Below are 24,450 nucleotides of genomic sequence, written 5' to 3'. Positions count from 1 at the left end.
TGGAGGGGGAAGTTTGACCTCTGAAAGGGACCAACAGCTTCAATGAATAGCACAGAAATAAACTGAGTGTCACCTCATTGCAATTGCTGCTCTGAGATTTTCAAGACTGAAATAAACTTGCACTTACCTCCTGTGGCTGCATTTTAAATGTGCTGCTTCCCTCCTTTGGGGATCCACTGTTTTCCTTTTCTTCCAAATTGTTGTATCCAAGTCAGAAAGCCATTTTAAATCTCAACACAAAAAAAAAAAAAAAAAAAAAACCCCAAAAAACAACAACCAAAAAACCAAACAAAGAAAAAAAAAACCACATAAAAGCCAAAAAGCCATAAAAAAAACCAAAAAAAACCCAAACAAGCAACCAAAACCCACACTAATAGCAAATTAAACACAAAGAAATTCTAGAATTTATTTTAAAAAACCCCAACTTTAACAACTAAAACCTAGATGCTCTATTTCAGCTACATTTGCACGTTTTCTGGTTTTGTTCTGCCAGAGCAGATGGATGAGGTGCCAGCTCTAATCCCTCAAAGTGTGCCTATGATTTCCACCTGGATGTTAAATTTTACCTTTTCCAGTATTTCCCCTTTTAATTGGTGGTTCCACACCCAACTCATTACAACTTAATTTGTTCAGCTGGGCTCAGGAGGCAGAACAAGAGAGACCAGGGCAGAGGTCTCTGTTACAGGAGGCTGGGAGCCTTCTAATATTTAATTCTTTAGGACAGGCTGTATTAATTCAGTTATGGCATTGTTAAGATTTGCAGGAAATCACTTAAATTATCAGTGAAGTTGTGAGGATGCACTTTGGTAGGAGGGCTTAATTCACCACACATAATGAATACCTGTCAGAAACCAGGCCTGTTTCAAGAGCTGGATGTTGTCTTCTGATTAGAGGAGCAAAATATGAGAGGAAGGAAAGCACTTTGCACATGGACAGTAAATTTTGACTCCATATTCTGCCAAGCTCTGCCCATCCTTGGGGAAAGCAGAATTCAGATCTGCAAATAAAGTTTGCACGGTCCTTCCACAGAACAGAACTTGAACGAGTCCAAATCCACCAATCTGCTTCTTTAAAAATTAATGTCATGTTTTAAAGGTGTTTCTTTCCCCCTGGAATCACCAGGAGTGGACAAAATGCACTTTGCCAGTGAGGTAATTGTGAGATCCCAGCTCCACAAAGCAATGACAACACAGCCCTGACTCGGGCAAGGGGGTGTGGAGTTGGAAAAGAATTTGAATCAGCTTGGGAAATGAACAGATATTGACTTTGCAACTCAATCTTTCAGTACTGCAGCCTTTGGAGAGGTGAGAGCACAGCTCTGCTGAACCCCTCAGTGAATACTCCTGTATTAAAGCTGCCACTTTTAAGAAAAATGCTTTTGCCTTGAGTATCTGCAAATACTTCAGCAGCATCCACCTCCTGGTTTTGTTTTGCAATTCTCCCACTCCTACAGAAGCCTTTTAAACACTTTCCCCCCATCCTTATTTTTTCCTCATTCTTATCTTTCCCCCTCCTTATCTTCAGTGTTTAAATAGAAACAATTTACTATGAGAATTCCCAACTCAAAAATGTCAGTGGGTCAGTATCAGCCTCATTGAAGAATTTTATGTCACTGCTTGGATCTGTGGGTATCAGTTTTTTACCCTGAACTCATTAATGAATGGTGCACATAAACATCAAAGTTGTGATGAATTATGCTAAGAAAGTAATAAATAATTATAAAAAAACCCAAACCCTACTATTTTGTAAGCTATTCTCCTTCTCCCCAGCAATTAAATTTTTAGCTGACCTTTTAGAACACAATTTTGGGCAGCAAGTGCTCATCCTAACCAAATCCATTTCCCATTGAAGAGTCTGTGATTGTCCTCATTTTCTGTCTCCAGAGTCAGCTGCACCAAAAATGATCTCTCAGATTATTTGCTCAGACACTCAACATCAACACTCTGGGCCAGGTTTATTGATGTATAATAAATGCCTCTCTCTGGCTGCAGTGTCTCTAAACTGGCAGACTGCATTTTAATGAAAGCAAATGATAAATAATTTGCAATATAGTACTAATAATTTTTACACTGCAATCAAGTATTTTGTGTTGTCATTTTCCCTAATTATTCCCTCTGAATCAATTCTATGTATATGTGTGTGTATGAACACATCCACACACCATTAAACTGAATTTTTTGAGAAGGACTTCAGAAATTGACCCAAGTTAGGCAATTTTAGACACTGTTGGTCAATATGTTTAACTTACAGGCTGCCTTTATTGTGAAGCACATGGTGATCTAATTAAAACTCTAATTAGGGCTTGCCTTTACTGAAGCCAAGCTGAAAGAACATTTTCTAGACTTTTCACTGACAGAATAAATAAATCCCTTCCCATAGAACTGAAATAATTTGGACTTTTTTGAAGGATCACATCAGAAACTGGAAAGAAATAAGCCCATTTTAAAATTCAGCTGTGCCAAGAGTCCCATGACAATATTCACCATGAGCTTGCCTCAGGTTGTACAACCACCAGTGGAATGTACAAATCTCAGATGCTTCACTAAACTGAAGACAATTTATGCAGCCCTGCAGACTCAATTTTAAGCTTTTTTTTTGGTTGTTGTTTTTTTGTTGTGGAAGGCCATGGAAGGCCAAAATTCTTCATATGAAACAATGAGAGGGGTAACCAGCACTAGTTGTGCTGCAAGATTTTCTCCACCTAGAAGTTCCTCATCTAGACAACCTAAATGCCCCAAAAATTCCTTATTTTCAAAGGTCCTGCCTTTTGCAAAAGAGTCTTTCAACAGTTATTGAATACTCTGCTAATCAAACATCCCAGTTAATTAATACACAGCTGGTGTTCAAAGGCAAATGCACAAAGAGTCTCTGTGTATTATACAGAATCTCTGTATATTGACCTGCAAACACAATTTTACCATTTCCTCATTGCCTAGGATGGTCAAACACAGGTTCCAGAGTTAGGGCTTCACTGCTGACAGAAGCTTCAAAATGCAAAGTGGAAAATACAGATTATAAACCTCTGGGGCAACTTGCAGTATTCACAGGGCTTTGAGGAAGGCATTCTCAAAGGGGTTTAAAGGAGTTAAAAACATATTTATTTAAAAAATTCATTCAGTTCACTTTCTAGCCTGTGAGAGCAGAAAGGGAGGAAGTTTCTTTCATCACTTATTTCTGTGCTTTGCAAAACTCAGGATGTGCAGACCGTGTCCTGCTCTAATTTAACCCATACAAATTTGATGTTTGCTGCTAAAGCCTGGGAATGAATACTGCTCAAACACAATGTTTCATTAGAACTAATATGGAAAATGTGACTCAGATGTACAAAGGATAATCACTTCCTCCATTAAAGCAGCCCTGAGCATTGTTCCTGTCCAGAAGGCAAAATGACAACAGTTGCACAAGCAGCACTCAATTCCAGTGATGGGCTTGTATTAAATCAAGGACGCACAGAGATTTTAAAAATATTTTTATTATTGTAATGAGACTGCAATATTATCTAAATAAACTTTTCAATCACTATTACACTCTATTTTCCTCATGAAGGTTCCAGTTGGGAATGCCACAAAGTGTCCTGCAACCTGTACACTTAAAAGTTTATAGAAACATTCAGTATGAAAAGGCCTTTGCAATATGTTGTTGTTTTTATTTTTTTAACCATCAAGAGTTATAAATCCAAGTGTTTACTGAAGTAGATTTATCTCAGAGACCCACTGACAAACAGCTTCAAGGGCTCTCAAAGAACAAGTCTGGGTGTGCTCACAACTCTGGGAGTCTTGTCCACCAGGGCTGCTCCAAAAGCAGGAGATGGAGCAGAGCTGTAGCAGTCAGTGTGAGCCAGAATTCAGGCCACTGCTAATTGCAGTTAATTTGAATTAATTCTGTTGCTCACGTAATACTTAAGGCAAATTTCCTTGTGTACTCATTTTCCCAAGCTAAAGCAACAACATAAGCACAGTTCACAATACACTGAACAAAAGGTGTTTTAAGGTAATTTATGTAAGATGTGGCAAGAACAAATACAACACATTGCAGTTTAACTCCTACATTTCTGCTGAGAATGATGGAACTCCCTTTTTCAGTTTGTATTCAAAAAGACTTGAACAGTCTTTTATCATTTTATTAGAAATGTTATTTAAGACTTGAACCAAAAGTTTTCTGGAGCTGGAGATGTCCCAAAGCTGATGGGAGTTCTGAACACAAATCCACAAATCCTTGAACAAAAGGAGAATCCAATGCCCTGTTACTGCAAGTAGACAACACAGAAATTACATTCAAATGAGAGACATTTTATAGGATTCTTTTCATGACAACAAACTCAACTTCAGTAGCTCCAACAAGCTGGGAAAAAGAAGAATTTAGGCTTTTAGCCTAAATGCCACAGTCTTCAGTTTGCAAGGGCAGTGCACCATCAGCAGCCACTCCTCAGCTGTAAAATTCCTCATCAGTAATACACAGAAAAGAGAAATCTGCCATTAGAAACAATAACACAAACAAGTACTGAAATACTGGCAAAAAATCAGAATAGAGGTTTTTGGTGGCATCCTTGTGTGTGTGGACCATCAGGTGTGTTAGCAGGAGAAATATCTCCTGAAAAAGCCATTGTTTGGCCTTTGCACAATGCTTTTTTCACCTTTTGTCAATCAGACATTCAATAACTCAGCAGTGACTGGGGACAGCACCAGCAGTGCCCTGACCCTGCTGCTCTGGAGGTAAAACCTTCTCCCACCCTTTGACAGACAGAACTCAGTCCCCAGGGTGTGCAGGGAGTGCACACTTGAAAATAAAATGGAATATAACACTCCCTTAACTGGAAAAAGTGATGTTTTATGGAATGTCAGGAGAGCAACATTTGTAAGTGAACCTGTTAAAGATTCCATCCCAGCCAGTTATGGAAATGTCAATAGTGAACTGATTTAAAATAACAGTAAATTTAAACAAGAAATTGGAGTGAAAAAGCCATGATGTTCCAGGAAAGAACTGTGTGCTTTGTGATCTCTATTTATTTTTAAATATATTTATATTTTTACAGTACAGACTAAATCATTTTTACATACAAATACAACAGTATTGAAGTTTTATTGAGATTTGATTTTTAGAAGTAAATGGACCGGACTTTGACACAGGTATGGAAGCCTTTCAGCACATCTTTAAATTTGATTCCTGCTACAACTGAAAAAGTGGAAATATTATTGTATAACTTTATCATCAGCTTCTTTCCCCTCTTGTGAAAGTGCAGACAAATTTAACAGAAAAGCAACACCACAGTTCTTAATCCTGACTTCCAAGACATTTAACAGTATTTGCTCAAATCCCACAGATCAGGTATGACAGTGATTCAAGAGAAAAGTGAATTTTCACCCAGTGGAATCCCAGTCTGCCAGACAAGCTCACAAGCACAGAACTCTCACTCCTGTGTCACCTCCTCCTTTGGCTGCTTGAGTTCACTCAGAAGCTCCTTCCCACTTTCCCCTGCTTTTGAGGCAAAGAGAGCAGCTCCCTCCTTAAAGCCCAGGAGCTTCAAGCTTCTGGCATAATCTGCATACACAGCATGGATCAATTTATGTAAATGAGGCATTAAGGAAAATACAAATTAATAGCAAAACAAAAAAAAACTCAGAGTCCCTTTTTCCCCCCTTCTTACTCCTTTCCTCTCCCAAGGTGAAAATGCTGAACATTGCTACCAATTGTGCTAATCCATTATTTTTTCAGCACAAGTAAGTAAAAAAAGTTGTTTTAATTCCTCCTTTTGAACTCATATTGGTATTTATAAAGTAACATGCAGAGTGCTGTAAACTAAACCAGACAGATTTCAGATATGCTTAAGTACCTACCATGATACAATGGCATAAATTGCAACAGAAATCTTTATGTCACAAAGATTTTTTCATTAATCAGACCTGAAGTTATCTACATGACTTATTAGTGGCATTTTTTATTTACAGGCTGATGACTCCATAGGTATTATTTACATAAGCATTATTATTTATAGTATATAATACAAAAATCTGGGCAACTGCTCAGCTTCCCAGAACAGCAGGTCAGATGTGAAGATTGAGTGAGCACAGACAGGATTTCAGAAAAAGGATATTTGTGTCATCATTAACTTCAAATGCCCCGTACTTCAGACAAGCTTCTACAAATAAAGCTGCTCTATCAAAGTACCTCATACTGTTACATGGAAAACAAAAAAAGAGAATAATTTGTTAGGATACAAACCAGAAAAGTATTCCAGGACATCACACCAAAACACTTGCAGAGACGCTTTCTAAAACTCTTTTATATCTCCCCTTCCTCCTTGCACTCATGAACTGACACTTGCTATAAATTTTCCTGAAAGATCAGGGCTGAAGTTACTCAGAAAAAATCATAGGTACTATAAATCATTACTGCTGGCTCCATGGGAGCTGGCAATCTGAAAGCCTGTAGTAAAATGAAATGCCAGTCAGAGCCCACAGGTTAAAACTAATTAAAGAAAAACATGCTTGTGGGAAATGGATTTGTAAAGAATTCTCAAAGTTTGACAGAAAGTTCACCTAGTATGCATTTGTATGTAAACTTTGAGATAAGAAATACTGACTTAGAAATGCTATGGAATTGGATAGACATTGTTGAGAGAGAAATGGAACTAGAAACAAGTTTTAAAGGATGGGTTTGTAAATAAGATTTAGATGCTTTAGAGAAATATAACAAGAAATGCTTATAATGTATTGTAATTAGGAAATAGTTGGCTTCTGACTGTGATAGCCTGAATTATAACTATGATATAATAGTTATATTATATTATATATATTATCTGTATTGTCTCACCCTTCACATGAGAATGAAAATAGAATAAAAGTTTGTAAAATGCCTCTCAGCTGCCCCATCTCTGGGTCAGAAAAGGACTTAGTCCGACACATGTGAAAATAGAAACAGATACCAGAAACAGGTGTGGTAAAGAGCAAACACAGGTTGTGCTGTTTCACCTTTACCTGTGTAACATCTCTGCAACTTTTGTGAAGCAGCCAAGAGACAAGAGGACCAGAATGGCCTTGGATTTCTGGTTGACCTGTGGGGAGCAGAGGTGATCGACCCACCGGCGCAGCACGTCCGCGCACTCCTCCGAGCTCAGCCGCACCTGGGGACAAGCAGAGCCTGAGGGAGCCCCCAGTGCCACACACACCCTGCTGCTGCTGCATTCCCCTCAGGGCAACACCCTGGGCAGGAGCAAAAGCATCTGAGACCATCAGTTTTTAATAAAAAGCATTTTGCTTGAGTTAATAGGGCATTAGGGAAAATCAGAGATATCTCGGTATAAAAATACCACTTGGGTCACTCCGTTTTTAGATGTGATTAACATCATTTTTACCCCAAGATGTTCTAAAGCTTTTCTAAATCAAGAAGTTACTCTTCATTCTTTACCGAAGACTTAAAAAAAAAAAATTCTTAATTTTTCTGAAAAGCAGCATTCCCTCACTCAAAAAACCTAAGTACTAACTTTTCCATTCTTTCTCCAGGAAACAAAACAGAAACTTTACTAAAGAGATGCTGAAAAATACTTACTAATTCCTGCCCATTTATAATATGGAGAATTAATGCTGTGTCTGGGTAGTTTTGCTGTAATTTGCTGTAACAGAAGGTGATGTCAATTTATGTGGGTGGTGGTAATTTTGAAATCAGCTCACACACTACACAGAGCTCAGCACAAAGTCACTTCTCAGTTCATTATCCACATCCAGGAGTGGGGTTTTGTAGTTTATTACCAGCTTTATACTGCTGAAGCTATATGGACCTTCCCAAACTGCTGAAAAATTAAGAAATTGAGTATGCTAAGCCTTTTTAGGTCCCAGTCCTGCAATGTGGACAAGGAGAGCAAACCTGTGAGGTCAGAAGGCTGAATAATCTGCCAGCGCTGATTGAACAGCCTGGCCTCTCATAGCTGAATGGTATTTCTAATTGATGTTTCAGTGATTCAGGGAACTGCAGCACCCTGCTCAGCCTTCCTAAGCACAGAAGCTGAGCAGGTGGTTGGTGCTCTCAGCCTGGGAAGTGGGGAATTGCTCACCTTGGCCAGCCACGCCGCTCGGTTCCACTCGCCGTAGGTCTGCAGGTAGCGACAGGCGTCGGCAGCCTTGTCAATCAGGCACAGCAGCTGCACCCCCTCTGGAACACAAACAGGCACCCACTCAGGAAATAATCCAGGGAAAAAGAGCTGCCAAGTGTGCAAAAGGATCCCCAGCACATGAAGATGTTGAGAATGCTCTCCATGTAACCTGGGTGCCAGTTATTGCATCTTCATTCTGGGCTACAGAGGCCACACAAAGCTCTCATTTATCTTTGTTTTGAACACAAATTTAGGGGTTCACAGGACTTCTTATCATAAAGACATAATGATCTTTGTTTAATAGATTAAATTAAATATTAAATTAAATTAAAGAAATAGATTTCATGGGTAGTTCTTTATTTTAATTTAATGTTGTCCACAGTGCAATTATTAACAGTCTACAGAGTGGAAAGTAGTTTTTTTTTCCAGGCAAGTACAGACTTTTAACTCTCTCAGCATGTTTATTTCAGTTATATGGTTGTAACTGAAATGTTTCAGTTATGTTTCAGCTCTTGCATTAAGCAAAATTAACCTGTACTTGTAAAAAAACACATATTATGAATAAAGTTCTGAACTGAAAAGGAGACTAAATCTGTATTTCACATTTTGTAACAGGGACACCAAACTTTAGTTAATCCTTTAATTAGAAAAGTGGAAAATACATGTTATGTGATCAGCTTCTTTTTGTGCAAACAACTGCTAAAAGATTTACTGCAGAAGTGAATTTTCCAGTGAAAATAAATCAAGACAAGCTGGATTTTATAACTCAGTCACTGATCATTTTTGTGTTAACTACTCCATGCAGTGTCTACTGCAGCACACCCAACATGTAAGATCCATCACAGCTGGACTCACTCCTATTTTACTGGCATCCTTAATGATGAGAATTATCAGTTTACAAGCAAAGAGAAAGAGATATTTTACCTGCAAGCTTTCCATTGGCTATCATGTTGGTTGCTACCAGTTTAATGGTGCTTTGAGATGGCCCTGATGAGGTGACAGTTGTGACCAGGCAAGCTTTGAGTGAATCACAGTAATAATGTGCATTCTCTGAACTGGTTTCCAGCAGTAGTTGCACTGCTCTGTCAGTCTGGCAAGAGAAAAAAAATACAACTTTGACCACAATATATTAATTTTGTTTAAAAGCCTTTCTATTTTTACCCTTTTAAAGACATGTAACAAATAAACAATGGAAATTATTCTAAAACAGGCTACAAAAATATCTCCTTGTCTAGTAATGACTAAGATTCTACTACAATAGGTCACTTGCAATAAGGACAGCATTGAAACCTCATCATGAATTTAACATAAGAATACAAAAACTCTGCACTGGGCTCACACAAGTAGGAAATAACAAATAAAGCTAGAAAAAGCTTTCTTTGAATAGGCTAAGTACACAAAACAGACATGGAAGAAGAATAAAAAATTCAAATATTACCCACAAACCTGGCCCAAGAGAAGAAGTTGATCAGCACATTTCCTGGTATGATCATATGTTGATCTCTTCACTTCCTGGAGATTTACCCTTTCCAGCTGGAATTTCTGGACAAAGAAGGAAAAATATTTTAAATGTAAGCCTACCATAAGAAATAAAACCAGGCTTTCACAAGATATTTACATATCTTGCCAGTTTTTTGACCAGCCTCTATTTTTAAGTATGAGGAATGTTTTACCACAGACTGGTATGTTACTAATAAAAGTGAAATATGTACAGGGAACTGAGTGTTTATTGTACTGATGACATTCCTTTAAATTTGGTTTTGAACTCTTTGACATACCTGGAAGTAAGAATTTTCACACAGCACATCATAGCATATATCCAGAGGATTTCCCAGCTGCTCCTGAAGCACAGCTGTGTCTGGCTTTGCAGGCTTTTCCTGGCATAAGCTGTGCAAATAGTGGGCAGCAATAGTCCAGAAGTGCAGTTCAGATTCATCCCCATACAGTCTGAGAAGATACAAAGCAGGATGTGAAACAGGCTTGTATTTTTTCATACACCACATAAAAATAGGAAATATTTCATTTTCTCAAGGACTGGGCATTCCTGTGGACAACACAAGAACTTTGCTTTATCAGTGGGACAAACTGAGAGAGGGGATTATGGAATGACATTCAGCAAGGTAAGTTACAACAGCAATTAAACCCCAGGAATGTTCAGCACAGAAATATGTGGAAATTGATATTTATTATTATTTTGCACTTAGTCACTGATATCCTCTTTCAACCACAAGTTACTAAGTTGGAAAACATCTCTGAATACAGACAGACTAAAATGAGCTCAGTTTAGGCAGAAGAACCACACAGAACAGAGACACTTGAAATAAACCCCAGGCCCTGCCCTGTTTGTACAGAGCTATTGTGAATTCTAAATGACATTTTGGGGCAAGATCAACTTAATGTAATGTGGCTGCCAGAGCTGCAGTTATAAAAGTGCCACCAAGACTGAGGGAAGTTCCTTGTATCCAGCAAGCAAATAAAACTGTTCCAGTGAGGTAAAATTTCCATTTTGGTTCTAAAGCCACTCCACTAAATGGGTAACAAAGTAATTTAGGGACTGTGCTAAGTTAAAGGACAACTGGGGGAGTTCCTAAACTTCAGCTCATTCCTGTGCATTAATAACATCAAGATTTTCCTAGGAAACATTTCCTGTATTCATCTGAATCTCTTTTACCTGGCAACCAGGAGACATCTCTGCAGGAGAGTAAAATCTGGATCAAGCAGAAGTTTCTTTATGTCACTGCAAAAGAGAAATTGTTAAACTGTAAAGTGCTGGGCAGGATTGTTTGGTTGCTTTTGAACACAAACAGGATCCATCACTTACAAACTGAAAAGATCAACCCCCAAAATACAGAATTTCTTTTCTGAAATGAAAAATGCATCTATGAAAACAATTACAACAGGAATTATATATAATTTGAAATATAACTGATCTCCAGGGTCAAATGCAGGGAGATCAGTTATATTTCAAATTATATATGAAATAATTTGGAACTCTTTATCCTTGCAATATAGGGAATCACCACCAGGGTGTATGCAAAGCTGCCAATTAGTCTGCAGTAATTCTAATTACAATATTAATTCAGCTACAAATAATCTTGCAGCTATGTGGTGTCACAGCAGAAGGGATGCACATCCATCAATTTAGGCTTTCCACAGGTGTTTCAGACTGGATAAAAATAGGCTGTTACCTTTGCCATCCTACTAAATGGAAGGACAAAAGGAAAAGGGACAAAGTTGTCTATTTACTAGCTTGAACTATAATTTTCAAGGTTTAAATTGAATGTCAAAATCTGTTTTCTCTGTAAATAGAGCAAAGTGCAACAACATTACTCTGGAATTATACCTTCAGCAAAGGATTTTTGGAATAATCTTTTTTTCCTCACAAATAAGCCTTGGAGTATTTAAGTAGCAGTGTCCAAAGCAGTCTGGATCAGCATAAAGAACCCCTAAACCCCTGAGAAGTACTGCCTAAAACACTCCAAATGTTCACAGGTCAGTTGCAAATCATGTACTGACCCTATCAGCACCAAGTTTAGAATTAAATAAAATTTACATTAAAAATCCTTTTTTTTAAATAAAAACTGTCATTACTCAGGCACATCTTTAGAGAAAAGAATTCTTTCTTCATTAACTGTGAGTTGCCACAAACTTCAGATATTTTGCCTTCTCAGAATTCCATAGCTTACACAAGTAAAACAGAAAAATTCTTACTTGGACAACGAATTCAACTGCTCTTGAAGAAGGTTTTTAATATTTTCATTCTCTGGATAATCACTGGAATAAAAAGAAATAGAGGTTTTCTGTGTTACAAAAAGGACAGAATTATCTGAAAAGAGCACTACTTGTAGGAGAAAAACACAGGTTAACAATTACATGTTAACAATTTTTCAAATTCTTTGGGTCAGCCATTGATACAGGATTCTTTATCCAGTTGCCAGTTCCAAAATAGCAGTGAAAGATTTGGTTTGCTTCCATTGAGCCTCAGAGTAAATTCCAATCTTTCTTTTCCCATTTTTCTTTTTTTCATCAACCATAAAATTAATAAAAATGGCAATGCCTAGAGCATTACTAAGTGATCACAAGCACAGCCCAGGACACAGAAATGTGCTCCTCTGGTGATGGGAATGTGGCTCTCCAAGAGTACAGACAGCTCTATCAGGATATCAGAATATCACTTTCCTTTACACTTTAGGAACAGCTCTGATGGCTGCATTAACTTCTAGAACAAAGAGAACACAGTTTTTGCCAGAAGTAATATAATGCCATAAAAATATTGCCAGGACTGAAAGCAGACTGCAGTTTTTAACAGCCAAGTGCTACTGAAAGCCAGAAGAAATACCTGACCTTAGAGCCTTACCTGTATTACTTTCAGTAATAAATAGTGAACTAATTATAATTTTGACAGTCCCCAAGAGTGAGGAAACTTATACATCCAACAGTTTTTTGCACAGAAAGACTAATAAAAGATATAGGCTTTAAAAAATAATAATATGTTTTATGTAGATGTATATTTCTTCTTACATGTCCATAATATCTAGAGAATATTTCTCATCCCAGGGTTGATGCAGCAGGAATGCTTTTAAAGCTAATGAAGCCCTTGGAACAAGCAGGTAGGGACACCAGACAGGTTCTGAAACAAAAAGAAAAGATTCATTGTCCAGAGAGTCATGTACAATAATGCTGTGTTCATTGATCAGAAAATGTGCCTTCAGAAAATATACCACAGAAAATGTATCACAGAAAATATCCCACCAGAAAATGGGCACCAGAAAATATATCATAGAAAATGGGCACCAGAAAATGGGCACCAGAAAATGTATCACAGAAAATGTACCACCAGAAAATGGGCACTAGAAAATGTATCACAGAAAATGTACCACCAGAAAATGTACCACAAAAAATGCACCATAGAAAACATCCCACCAGAAAATGTGCACCAGAAAATGCACCACAGAATGTATATGTCCAAAAATGTACTTCCAGAAAATGTATCACAGAAAATGTGCACCAGAAAATGTCCCAGCTTGTTTGCAAGCACCAGGAAAATCATACATAGAAGTCTTTTCACATACCCAGCACAGACTGCTAGACATAAAAGCTTTTCACTACACTCAACAAAAACATTTCATAGAGGGTACAGGGTTATCAGCCATGGTCAAATGAGAATTTCAGGATATTCCACAGTGACTTTAGCCATAGACTCCTGGAATGCATTTTACTGGCTTTGGCAGAGCTGTGTACAATGATTATTGCTACATGGTGCAAAGTAAGTAAAGCTAGACCATAGAAATATCATAAGGCATGTTTAGTTTTGCTTTGTCCCCCTAATTCCTGTACAATACAAGGATTAAACCCCATCATCTGGAAAGGATGGTGGGAGGTTTAGTAAGACACAAATGATACATCAGTGAGTCTGTATCCAGTACAAGGTGTGGGTGACAGGCAGCAAATGCTACCCAGTGACTGAGGAGTAAAACAAGTACAAAAAGCAGCTCCATCATGAAACATTCACAACTCCCTGTACTTGGTGTGCACTCAGTGATGTAGGACTCTTGTAAATGTGATTTGGTAATTAAAACATTACCACAGCAGGACAGCTCAACCACAGGCAGCCTTACAGCTGGCACAGCTTCCTTTCAGCTTGCTTGGCTTTACAACATTCATCTTTAGAACTTAATATTGCAGAAAACTCCTTTGGTAGCAAAAATGGCTGTGATAAATTACATGTTTCCTCAAACAAACCCACACCACAGCTCCCCACATCACAGTTTATTGCATATATCTTAGAATCTACTGGTTTTAAGGAAATTTTAAGAGTAAAGGTAGGATTGACTCAAAAGGCAACAACAAGAGTTATTTGGAAAACCAGTAATAATAAATACAAAAAAATGTAGTTTAGTTAACTAGTTAAATATTTCAACTCCCTTCTTAGACATATGGCTAAAAAGGCCAACAGCATTAATATTGCTATTTTAAATGTCAGTTTGAAGAGCAATGAATCAATCTACAGACACCTGAAAAAAAAATCAGAAAATACATTTTTACCCATCAACAAATGTTTCTAAATCATGTAATGAGTATCAGTGATGCAGGTACTGATACCTAATTGATGTGTCAATGCTTTTTGAGTCAATTTGATATATGAGTATCAGTGATGGAGGTACTGATACCTAATTGATGTGTCAATGCTTTTTGAGTAAATTTGCTAGATATCTGTACAAAAAGCTCTTATTTTCTTCATTTATATTTAAATTAAGATATTAAAAAGTATGTGCTATTTGGGAGATTAAACTTGTATTTAAAAAACCCATGCATATTATTGGTTTCTCTGGGTTTGGATTGAAGGCACTTGAGACAGAAATTCGTGTTTGGACTCAGGTGTTTATTATTTCTTATCAGTAAAACAGTCTCACTACTGGGAGTTTGGCAGCTTTTCATTAGAAGGCACAAAATGGCAACAATCTCTTGTTCCAAGGTCTTTTAAGACTAAACTATCCAATTAAGAGCTGACACCTGGATTATTTCCCTTTTAACCCAATAACTGATCCCACAGAGCCCACAATGGGGACTTTTCTGCCCAATTACAAAATGCAACCCAAGAAGAAGAAGGAGGAAGAAGCATGAAGAAGAAAGCCAGGATGACACCCTGTGCCTTTCATCTTGCTTCCATCCACAACATACTAAAAATCCCAAAACTTAAATTTCTCACCAAGTGATGCACCTATACTACTCTCTACAATCTATTGCACACTTTTGTGGATTCTAGGAATTGAATCCTACAAGTCTAGGAAAGTCTTGAAGTCTGGGAAACTTTCTCCATGAATGAGGGTCAAAGTCAGTGCTCCCCTGGGAGTCAGGGCACCCCAGAGCAGACACAGAAATATTCCTGATGCCCTGGGTTTCCACACATATGACCTAAGCATAAAAAATGACCTGTATCCATGAAAAGCAGCGGAAAGGCACCAACACCTCCACATGTGACAAGTGCCTGCTCTAACAGAAGGGCTGAGCTCCACTTTCCACAGAGGAGGGCAGAAGTGCCCAGCAGAGGGCAGCAAGGAAGACTTGACAAACCTATTAAATCCTGCTCATCCATCCTGAAACACGAGGGCTTCATGGACAAGTCCAGCACTCGGATGCATCCATCATCTGATGCCAGCACCACTTTGTCTGACGTGCACCAGTCCACGTCCAGGACCCGGAAATTCACGTTTCTCCCGCTCCTTAAACTGCTCACCATTTGTACCTGCAAAAGTTCAGTTGTTTTTTATTTTTAGCAGCCTCTCCATCACCCATTGTGAGGCTGTGTCACACACCCAGGAGGCACAGCACAAAATTCACCATGAAAGGTGAAGTTAGCTATAAATCATTTCAATAATGGTCTTTTCTGGAGAGTAGGGAATTTAGAAACCTTGGAGTAGGTCACATGCTTGCCCTGGAACAATAATATTTCCTAATTTAGGGCTGAGAAAAAATCCTTTTGAGCATAGTGTACAGCTGCCTTTTTGTTATCTTTTCTAACAGGACGGGATTAGATGTATAATAGAACTGAGACTATAAAGTATTACTACAGATATTCGGAAAGATTTTTGACTGAAAATGTGAATTTAATTTTAAATGCTTTCATGTAGGAAACTCCTTTATCCTAAAAAAAAAAAGAAGGAACAGCTACAGTATCTTGTGGCACCTAAACTATTCAAATGTGCTTCAAGGAGAGACTCATTGGGTAATATCCTACTCTGCTTATGTAATTCACAGTAGTTGTTCATATCTGCTGTCCATTCTTATCATCAGTGGAGTTTCATATTGCACTAATTAAGGGTCTGAGTTTGGGGCTGGTCCTCATTACAAAGGAAACAGGAAAAAAGTTAAAATTCCTCTTCCATACCCTGATACCCTGAACTTATTCCAGGGGCTAAGTTAAAACAGTACAATTGTATTTCCTTCTCCATGGTACTACAATCCCCTGAGAGACCTAAAAGCAAACCCTAGAAGGTTTGTGAACATATCTAGAGAGTTTCTGAGTAAGAAGAGAAGCTAGAGAGAGTTAATAAACAGGTGTCTGGTTTTCCCTAACAAATCTATTGACCATACACAGAAAACCTGCAGTGAAAGCAATCTCCTGTCCACAGATTAAAGTCTCAAACTGGGGAGTCCCTCTTAAATTTTCAAGGTCTGCCTCAAAACCATTACCAAAGGATGACAAAGAGGATCTCAGACACTGTCAGCTTTGAGAGTGGAAGACACTTCTCATTGATGGCAGCTCAAAGATAATTCATAGGGAGTAAAAGTCTTCTGAAGAAGCCATATGAGTTTATCATACAAGTGCCAGCAAGAAATCCTGACTCAGTAAAACTTAATCCCTCACTCATCCTCATTTTCAGAGCTGAGGTGTGGGCTTTGAAGAGAAGAGTCTATCAAACCCACAGCCACTTACCTCTTTGGAATCCCAAATTTCTACCCCATCATTGTACATTGCAAGGAGTTTTTGGTTTCCTTTCCCTGGGGCAAACCGTATTTTTTTCACCCAGCTCCGGTGAGTAGGAATCCCCCTGAGCAAAGACAAGATTAGGATCCATCATTCTGTACCAAATATTGTAGGAAATGGAATCCTTTCCAGGAACTTTACAGATCCTGCTATTGCACAGACTGAATAGAACAACCTCTCTATAGATGCACACACAAATGGATGTCCAGATTATGAATTTATTAAACTAAAATGATGAAAAGCTCAGAATAAATACTACAATACTTAATGTTTTACCAGAAGCTACTGCAGATTTAATGTAAAAAAAGATATCTAGCTGGTTTTGAAACCTTGATTAAATGTTAATTCTCCTGAAAACACAAGAGATTAAATGTAGGGAACTGTGACACAGTAGACATTTTCTGAATTTTTATTCCAAAATATTTGCATTTTTCCCTACAGTAAAGAACAAAAATGAGGAAGGATGAAAACATTCCACATTCTAATACTCATCATCTCATGTTTGACAGACTTAATTTGCATTCATACCTGGATACTCTAGCTTTCAAATCCCAGAAGTTTAAGTTTCCATCAACATCTCCAAGTACCAGGATATCCCCTTTCCAGGCAATACAAGTAATGCTACCCATACTTCCCTGAAAATATTTAAGAAACAGAAAAATATCTTGTGATTAACAGACTCAAACATATGAATAAATATTTCAACATTGGTACTCATTAAAAAAAATATTATATACCATGATAGACTAAACTGTACTCAGTTAAAACAGGAAAAATTATTTATAAGACTGTGAAAACAGAACTGCCATCAGTTTTTATGTAGGAATTCATTTCAGATTTCAAAGTACTACATTACTGACTTGCTGCTACAAAGCTTATTCTTGATTTTTTCTAGCAGTCAAAGCTAATCAAAAAATTCAAGCATCAATGATATAGAAAAATTGGAACTCACATCTGGGGGAATTCTTGCACTGTCTTTTACTGAGTTTCCCTCTACTGTGAGATGATAAACCTGCCCATCAGCACCTGTAAACACAAAGTGCTCCCTGGCAGAGATGTTCTGGCTCAGCTCTGATTTACTTTCAGCTTCCTGCAACAAACTTTAAAAAGAACATAATGAGACACAATTATTTCTTTCTTGAAATCAGAATTGCAAGACAAATTCTACCTAGTGCACAGAAAAAACACAAAACAAAAAGTACATATTCTTTTAAAGAATTTATATAACAGTTAACTATTTCTTACTCCCACTCTTGTGGAAAAGGCAAGTAACTTGTCCAAGGGCAAGTAGGAGTTTTACTTGAAGAACCAGGTCACCAATGGACTGCCATGGACACACCTGAGTAACGGGTACAGCCAAGTCCCACATGCAAAAACTAAAGGGAGGGCCATCGAGTTGTTTTGCTTGCTATGTACTCAAGAATCAGTTCCAAAATATTCTTTTCATCAGAAGAATGGCACATGGTGGGAAACCAACAATTGCTGTAGCCCAGGACTCCACCAGGAGGGGGGATACCTGATCACAGAGGATTCCACACTGCTGACTTCAGTGTCTGATGCCACTGTCTGCCGGGCCATGGCCTCCCTGGCTGCCAGCTGCTTCTTCCTCAGGCTCTTTAAGTTATGGGAAGGTGACCACTCCTGTGGAAAATGGCCCAGGAAAAATGGAAAAGATAAAGGTTTATTCTCTGAATGTACTGGGGCTTTAGAATGACATCCAAGGAAATTGCTTTCTGCAGTTCCTCCCTCCATTACCCAAGAGACAGAGCAGATTTCTTCACCAGAACCCCCTTTTTTCCTGCCTCCATTTGGTGACAGATGAAATGTTAAAGCAGTTCTATGTATATGCTACAGCTACAGTAACATTTTCTGCAAAACTGTTCAAAGATTTTATACTATTTCAATGTTATATTTATTAAAAGATAATAGAATTTATTCCTTACCAAAGCAGTGGCTGTAGGGGAGTTTTTAGACATTTCTCTGAGCAGAGTGCAAGTTCTGACATCCCAGATCTCCAGTGGTTTGTCTTTAAATACCACAGCTAGGTACTGCCTGAAACAAATGAGAATTTACTCCAGCAAGAGTCATTTGAGCATTTTACTTCACTGTGTTGCTCACAGCAGCACTCTGGAGACCCTCAAAAACTACAAGTTAGCAGAGCAAATCAAATCCCCCTCTGAAGCTTGTGATTCCCTTGAGCTACTGAGGAGCAAAAGAATGTCTGAAAAAGAATTCCCCTCAAAGCTAACAGAATTATAAATTTCTGCCAGGTGGTTCTGCACAATTACTGTGGAGGAGACAGGGGGATAATTCAGAGAGAGCAGCAGCAGCACCTCTGATCTCACCATGTTCAGCCTGAGTTGATGGCACAAAATACCAGAAAAACACACGAGACTGCAGGCTGGACAGAGTTTTCCCTCCTGCAGATGCATGCCACTTCCCAATCTCAGGATAAATGAGCATTAAATCATCCCACACTAAAACACTTTTCAGCCATGTCTTCAGACTGCTCATCTGTGGAGCTGGGTGAGTGTAAACACCTTTCATCCACCACTTTTCACATTTAACTTGAAAATACAGAGGGCATGCAGCAATTTGTCCTCTCAGGCACTGCATTCATCTCTCTGCAAGTGAACCTCCTTTCTTGTCTCATTCAACACTCTCCAGCCTCTTCATCTAAGCCCAAGGCTGCTCTTAATTTTTAATGCATTATTAAGAACATCATATGGTTGAACTCTTCCAGACTCTCTGGAACTCCTACACACAAAAATACTCCTGTGCAAGCTAGAGACATTATTTTTTTTTTCCTCCCCTATAAAGAAGAAACTTTTAAGATTTAGAGACCATGCCCTATTAAAATCAACACTATTTTAATTTCATTTATACAAGAAAGTGAAGTAATTTTCCAGAGTACTACAATTATTATTTTTGATACAATGAAGATCAGGACCTCCTGTCACAGGCCTGAGCTCAAAATAATGAGGACTTGAAAGGAAACAATTTGGTCATTTATCAGCTGACTTTTCAAACAACTATATCTCACACCTGGTTTTCCAGCAGACAATTATTGCAAAGGTGTGAAATATTTATAAAAGCTAAATAAATACGAATAATTTTTAATGCCAAACTTCCTAGTTTCAAGTAAGGCTTAAGTTATGGAAAAGTGAATTAACTCATAACAGAATCAAAGTTGAAAAAAGACTTTTATTCTCCTTAATATTATCAAAAAGCCTGTTCAGTAAACACAGTATCTGTAAGAAATAAAATATTAATTACTGCTTTTGCAATGTGTTTGGATCTCAAAGTGAACAAAATCAACCACAGAAACAATCACAGCTTTTTCACTTGGAATTAATATTCTGAAGCATTTTCCCCTTGATGCTGTTGAATATTTTCCTATACACTCTGGAGTGCTTTTTTTCCTGGAATATCTATGATATTCTGAGGATTTTCATGCAGCACAGTGAAATTTATGAACCTCCCAAGGCTGAGGCACTTACTTCAAATGAGACACCTTGATCATCTCGATGGCTGGCTCGTCATTGCCGCGCTCCCCGCGGAACGCAACGCTCCTGCCTGGAGCACAGAACGGGGAGAACAGCAACAGTCAACAAACTAAACAGAAACTGAGAAATTTAAACAGAAACTGCTCTGGTTGTAAACAGAACCAGCCTACTAACCAAACCACAACATCTCCAAATCACCTGTCATCTCTAAATGACTCTTGCCATTGTCAAAGTTTTACTGCGTTTCATTTTACTGCATTTCAGAGTTCAGCATTAAAATCTCCAAGTTTACATTAAATATATTGTAAACTCTGATGTCAAATCTTTACATTAAATATATTGTAAACTCTGATGTCAAATCTTTACATTAAATATATTGTAAACTCTGATGTCAAATCTTTACATTAAATATATTGTAAACTCTGCTGTCAAACCTTTACATTAAATATATTGTCAACTCTGCTGTCAAATCTAACTCCTGACTCACTTCCAGAGCACAGCAACTCAAAAGGATGCATCAGGATTACATAAATATAGAGTTCCAAGAGTTATTATTTTCCACTCAAAGTCAATGAGAGATTCTCTCCATTCCCAAAGGAGGAGATTCATGAATAGATTTCAAGTTTGATAAGAGAAATTAACTCTGCCATGAACTGAGTGTGATAGAATTTCATGCTGAGCTACATTCTACACTTATCAGAACCATTCTCTCTTCCTTTCCAGCTAAAATAGAAATCTTAAGCATTTATAATTTCGTCCCCAAGAAAATTTTCATCCACTTGTAGGAAGTGTTGCAGAATTATAGGTGTTAGAGATATATTTATCAAAATAAATCATGATCTACAAACAACATCTTCTATGCAAGTTTCATTCTCCTTAGCTTTAAAGAAAATTCAAGCTATAAACTTTAGCTCCTCTTGTAGCTCACAGCTAAATTACCTAAGCCAGCTACATGAATAAATCCAGTTATAAGAACATGAGTTAGAGCTCTCCTGTCAGAGGCTACTGGAATTCTTTCTACTCTATTTTCAGCATCTTAACAATTTCCTTTCATATTTCTGTTCAGAAACATACATGAGAATTTTGTCAAGTAAATCTGAATCAGCAGTTTTCCTGAGCCTAAAGCAGGAAGTTGGGCTCCTAAGTGAGGGAAGAAGCAAAAATCAAACAGTTAAATTGCTGTGCCTTTTTTGAAAGATTTAAAAGAGGAAATGTACCATTTTTAAGCAGACCAAGTGCTAAGGTCTCATGTATTAACATTTATTCAAAACTTGGTTGCCTGCAGAAATTCTGAACCTTTAATGACTTCTGCCTATAATTTACAAGCTGAGTGAAAAATCAGATTCCCATTTTACATGAGATTAATTTCCCAGTGCAAGTATCTTTTCTGTTTTGATTTTAAACAGATGAACAAAAGACATTATATGAAAAAACTTCACAGTAATATTATGCTACCAGAATAGCCTCTCTGTGCAGCACCCTGGAAATACAACAACTGAGGTTTTTCCATAAGTTAAAAAAAAACCCAATTAAAAAGTCACTTTGTATAAACCAATTCAGAATTAGCCATGTGCTACAAGATTGAGGCTCTTCAATTAGAAGTTAAGTGGCTCCAGGTTTTCACATTCAAAAATAATGTAAAATTATTGAAGTCCTTCCTGTTCTGGGCTGTGTAATCTCCCCAGTTATACCTCTTGTGCAAATACTGAGTTCATTACAAATGTATTTATCATCCACTATGAGGCCAAAATAGTTGTAACCTGTTAATTTTGCTATCAACAGTATCTTTTAACAGTTATTTTCTCTTTAACCTTTCCAATTCTTTATAAAAGTACCAGTTTTTATTGTTTAAAATCCCCTTTACACTCATTCACACTCAAATCCTGACCATGTGCAATACAACAAATGGTTTGACACTATTTCAGGGGCACATGAAACAGTGGGTGCAGACTTTGACAAAACACATTTGGAAATATGGAAATATGTAGAGTTTGTGAACAAAATCCACCACTAACACCCCATGTGGCTGCTCTTAAACTCTTTGCTGACACTTATTATTCTCTTAATAAATTCTTTAAATTTGACAAAACACATTTGGAAATATGGAAATATGTAGAGTTTGTGAAACAAATCCACCACTAATACCCCATGTGGCTGCTCCTAAACCCTCTGCTGACACTTATTGTTCTTTTAATCACCTTTGCAAAAACAAGATGTTTTTGCAAAGGTGATGCTTCAAGTCTGTCTGTAGAGCACCAGACAAAACACATCTTGTGGCTTCACAAAGAAGAGCAGGAAAAGTTAAAGCTCCTTTATTATTTTATTTTGTCACGACAAGAGAAAGAATTAAAAGAAATAGAACTTGTCAGTCCCCAGCAAATCTGTCAGCTCCTGGAGCAGATTTCCCAGGAAACACAAACCTGTTGGAAGGTCCACCAGCTGCAGCTCATTCCTGACCAGTCCCAGATTGTTGGGTGTTGATGTGGCAAAGGAAATGAAGCCAGTCAAGCTGATCCACTCAATTCCCCTGTGAGCAGAAGGAAATACATGGAGCATATCAGCTAAAATATTTCAATGGTTAGAAGCCTGAACTGAAGTATTTTTTTCACATATATTCTTAAAAACTCAGCACAGATGTAATTTCATCCATTTTCTGGAAACATCATATTTAAACATAAAAGGAAGCTACACATTAACAACTATGGTGTGAATATAAGTTACTGAATTAAATTTAAGAACAGCTTTCTTTTCAGACTGCATTAGCTCTACTTTGGTTAGATAAAAAATGCATTAGAAACACTGTTAACTTCTGCAAAAAGCCCTGACAGATACTCAGCAGTAGAGTGGATTAAAAGCCCTGCTCTGATCAAATCAGGGTTGCTATCAAACAACTCCAAATTCCCAGCACACAGGAAAATATTCATGTGGGTGGCAGTGTGGGTTGCCTTATTTCTTTCAGTCCAGAGAGAGGAGAAATAAAGATGATATACAAAGAGAGGCCCTGAAGAGATTTCACAGAAGAACCAAAAACCTGAGGTTTTTTTTTTTTTCATTTTTGTTCTTTTAGATCACACCAAAGCAGCTCCCAAGCAAATCATGTTGCAGTGCTGCAAGGATGTAAAGTTCCAGAGCTTTAAAAATTAAATAAATAAAATTGAACTCAACAGAACATTTTGGCAGCACAGATGGACCCTCAGCCAATTCCTAACACACACCACAGGGCAAAAGGGACAGAAAGTGGCACTGGGTGGGACTATCCCTGAACAAGACCCTTCTCCAGCCCCATTTCCCACACACACTTGGTGCCTGCAAAAATTGCTTTATCTGTGAAATAAATCAAGGAGCTCTTCTAAAGAAAATTGAACTTTAATACACACACGTGCCCAACTTCATTTTAACACAGATAAAAGGATTTAAGGTTTCCTCAAAGCCTTCAAACACAGATTACTTAAGAACTGTTCCCAGGACAAGTATTCTGTTCATCAGCTGCCTGCTTTGGAAGAATGTGTGTGCAGCATGAGAAAAATAAATAACAATATTTATGATTTACTGTCAGTAAATCCAACTCACACTGCATTAAGTAGGAATTTCCTAAATACAATGTACATGTGTGAAACCAAAAAGCACTCCCATGATATTCTGCACATACAATTTACGGCCATATTTATTATTTTAGTTCAAGCTTTAAAAATATGGGAAGCTTTATTCCTAAATCCTCAAGAAAAGGTAAAAATTTAGGACCCAGTTTTTTTCCCAGCAGGACCTATGGAAGTTCAACCATTAATTTCAATCAAAATGAGAAGCATTCAATTATTAATTGAAACATTTCAGGCATGATTGAATAGAAATCTACAAGTGCAGTAATGGGTGACATTGTAAGTCTCCAACAGGTCATAAATCCAGGGAGCTTTCTGAAATGGAAGAAATGTGAATTCTGACACTTTTCCATTTATCTCAGCTATGTTCTTTGGGAAAAGTCCACTCCTAATGCATTGTTATTGCTGGTACTTATTCACCATTCTCCTGCAAAGACCTGAAGCATTTTCTACATTTCTTTCATCAGCTCAGACTGAACAGGGCAAGTCCTTTTTCTCTGCTGCTGCCTGGCCATCTGTCAATACCTATAAAAATCCACAGAAACCCAAGACACTCGAAATCAAAAGGAAACCTTAGCTCAGCTAACTGCTTGCACCTGAAACAACATAATTTTTGTCACTGTCATACACAGAAATTGAGAATCTGAAGACAGTGTTTCAAATTTTAATGATGGAAACAAGTAATGCCTTCCCTATTGAAAGAGCAAACATTTCCTAATAAAATCATATTTGCCTATCAGAATTAAGGGTTACATTCAGCTGTCAACCACTTCT

General features: G+C 37.7%; 1 protein-coding gene across 4 annotated transcripts in view; it reads right to left on the bottom strand.

Moving 5' to 3' along the window:
• Positions 1–3,452: 3,452 nt before the first annotated feature.
• The window catches only part of WDR11 (WD repeat domain 11), a 36,490-nt gene continuing 15,492 nt past the window's right edge, over positions 3,453–24,450 (bottom strand). For all 4 annotated transcript variants that reach the window (XM_071446110.1, XM_071446111.1, XM_071446109.1 and 1 more), the window contains exons 12-29: positions 22,501–22,607; positions 20,075–20,150; positions 18,518–18,626; positions 18,091–18,215; positions 17,527–17,674; positions 17,103–17,209; positions 16,524–16,638; positions 15,161–15,332; positions 12,608–12,716; positions 11,798–11,860; positions 10,758–10,823; positions 9,865–10,033; positions 9,533–9,628; positions 9,011–9,176; positions 8,048–8,145; positions 6,975–7,120; positions 6,092–6,171; positions 3,453–5,565 (exon numbers count right to left, since the gene is read on the bottom strand). In XM_071446110.1, coding sequence (XP_071302211.1) covers positions 5,408–5,565; positions 6,092–6,171; positions 6,975–7,120; positions 8,048–8,145; positions 9,011–9,176; positions 9,533–9,628; positions 9,865–10,033; positions 10,758–10,823; positions 11,798–11,860; positions 12,608–12,716; positions 15,161–15,332; positions 16,524–16,638; positions 17,103–17,209; positions 17,527–17,674; positions 18,091–18,215; positions 18,518–18,626; positions 20,075–20,150; positions 22,501–22,607 — 2,110 coding nt within the window. In that variant the 3' untranslated portion in view covers positions 3,453–5,407. The remainder of the gene's footprint in view (positions 5,566–6,091; positions 6,172–6,974; positions 7,121–8,047; positions 8,146–9,010; positions 9,177–9,532; positions 9,629–9,864; positions 10,034–10,757; positions 10,824–11,797; positions 11,861–12,607; positions 12,717–15,160; positions 15,333–16,523; positions 16,639–17,102; positions 17,210–17,526; positions 17,675–18,090; positions 18,216–18,517; positions 18,627–20,074; positions 20,151–22,500; positions 22,608–24,450) is intronic.

The sequence above is a fragment of the Agelaius tricolor genome, unplaced genomic scaffold (genome assembly GCF_023055355.1).
Source record: "Agelaius tricolor isolate 1412-34295 unplaced genomic scaffold, bAgeTri1.0.p SCAF_22, whole genome shotgun sequence".
NCBI classification, from domain to species: Eukaryota; Metazoa; Chordata; class Aves; order Passeriformes; family Icteridae; genus Agelaius; species Agelaius tricolor.
This window is presented reverse-complemented; position numbering and strand designations above follow the sequence as displayed.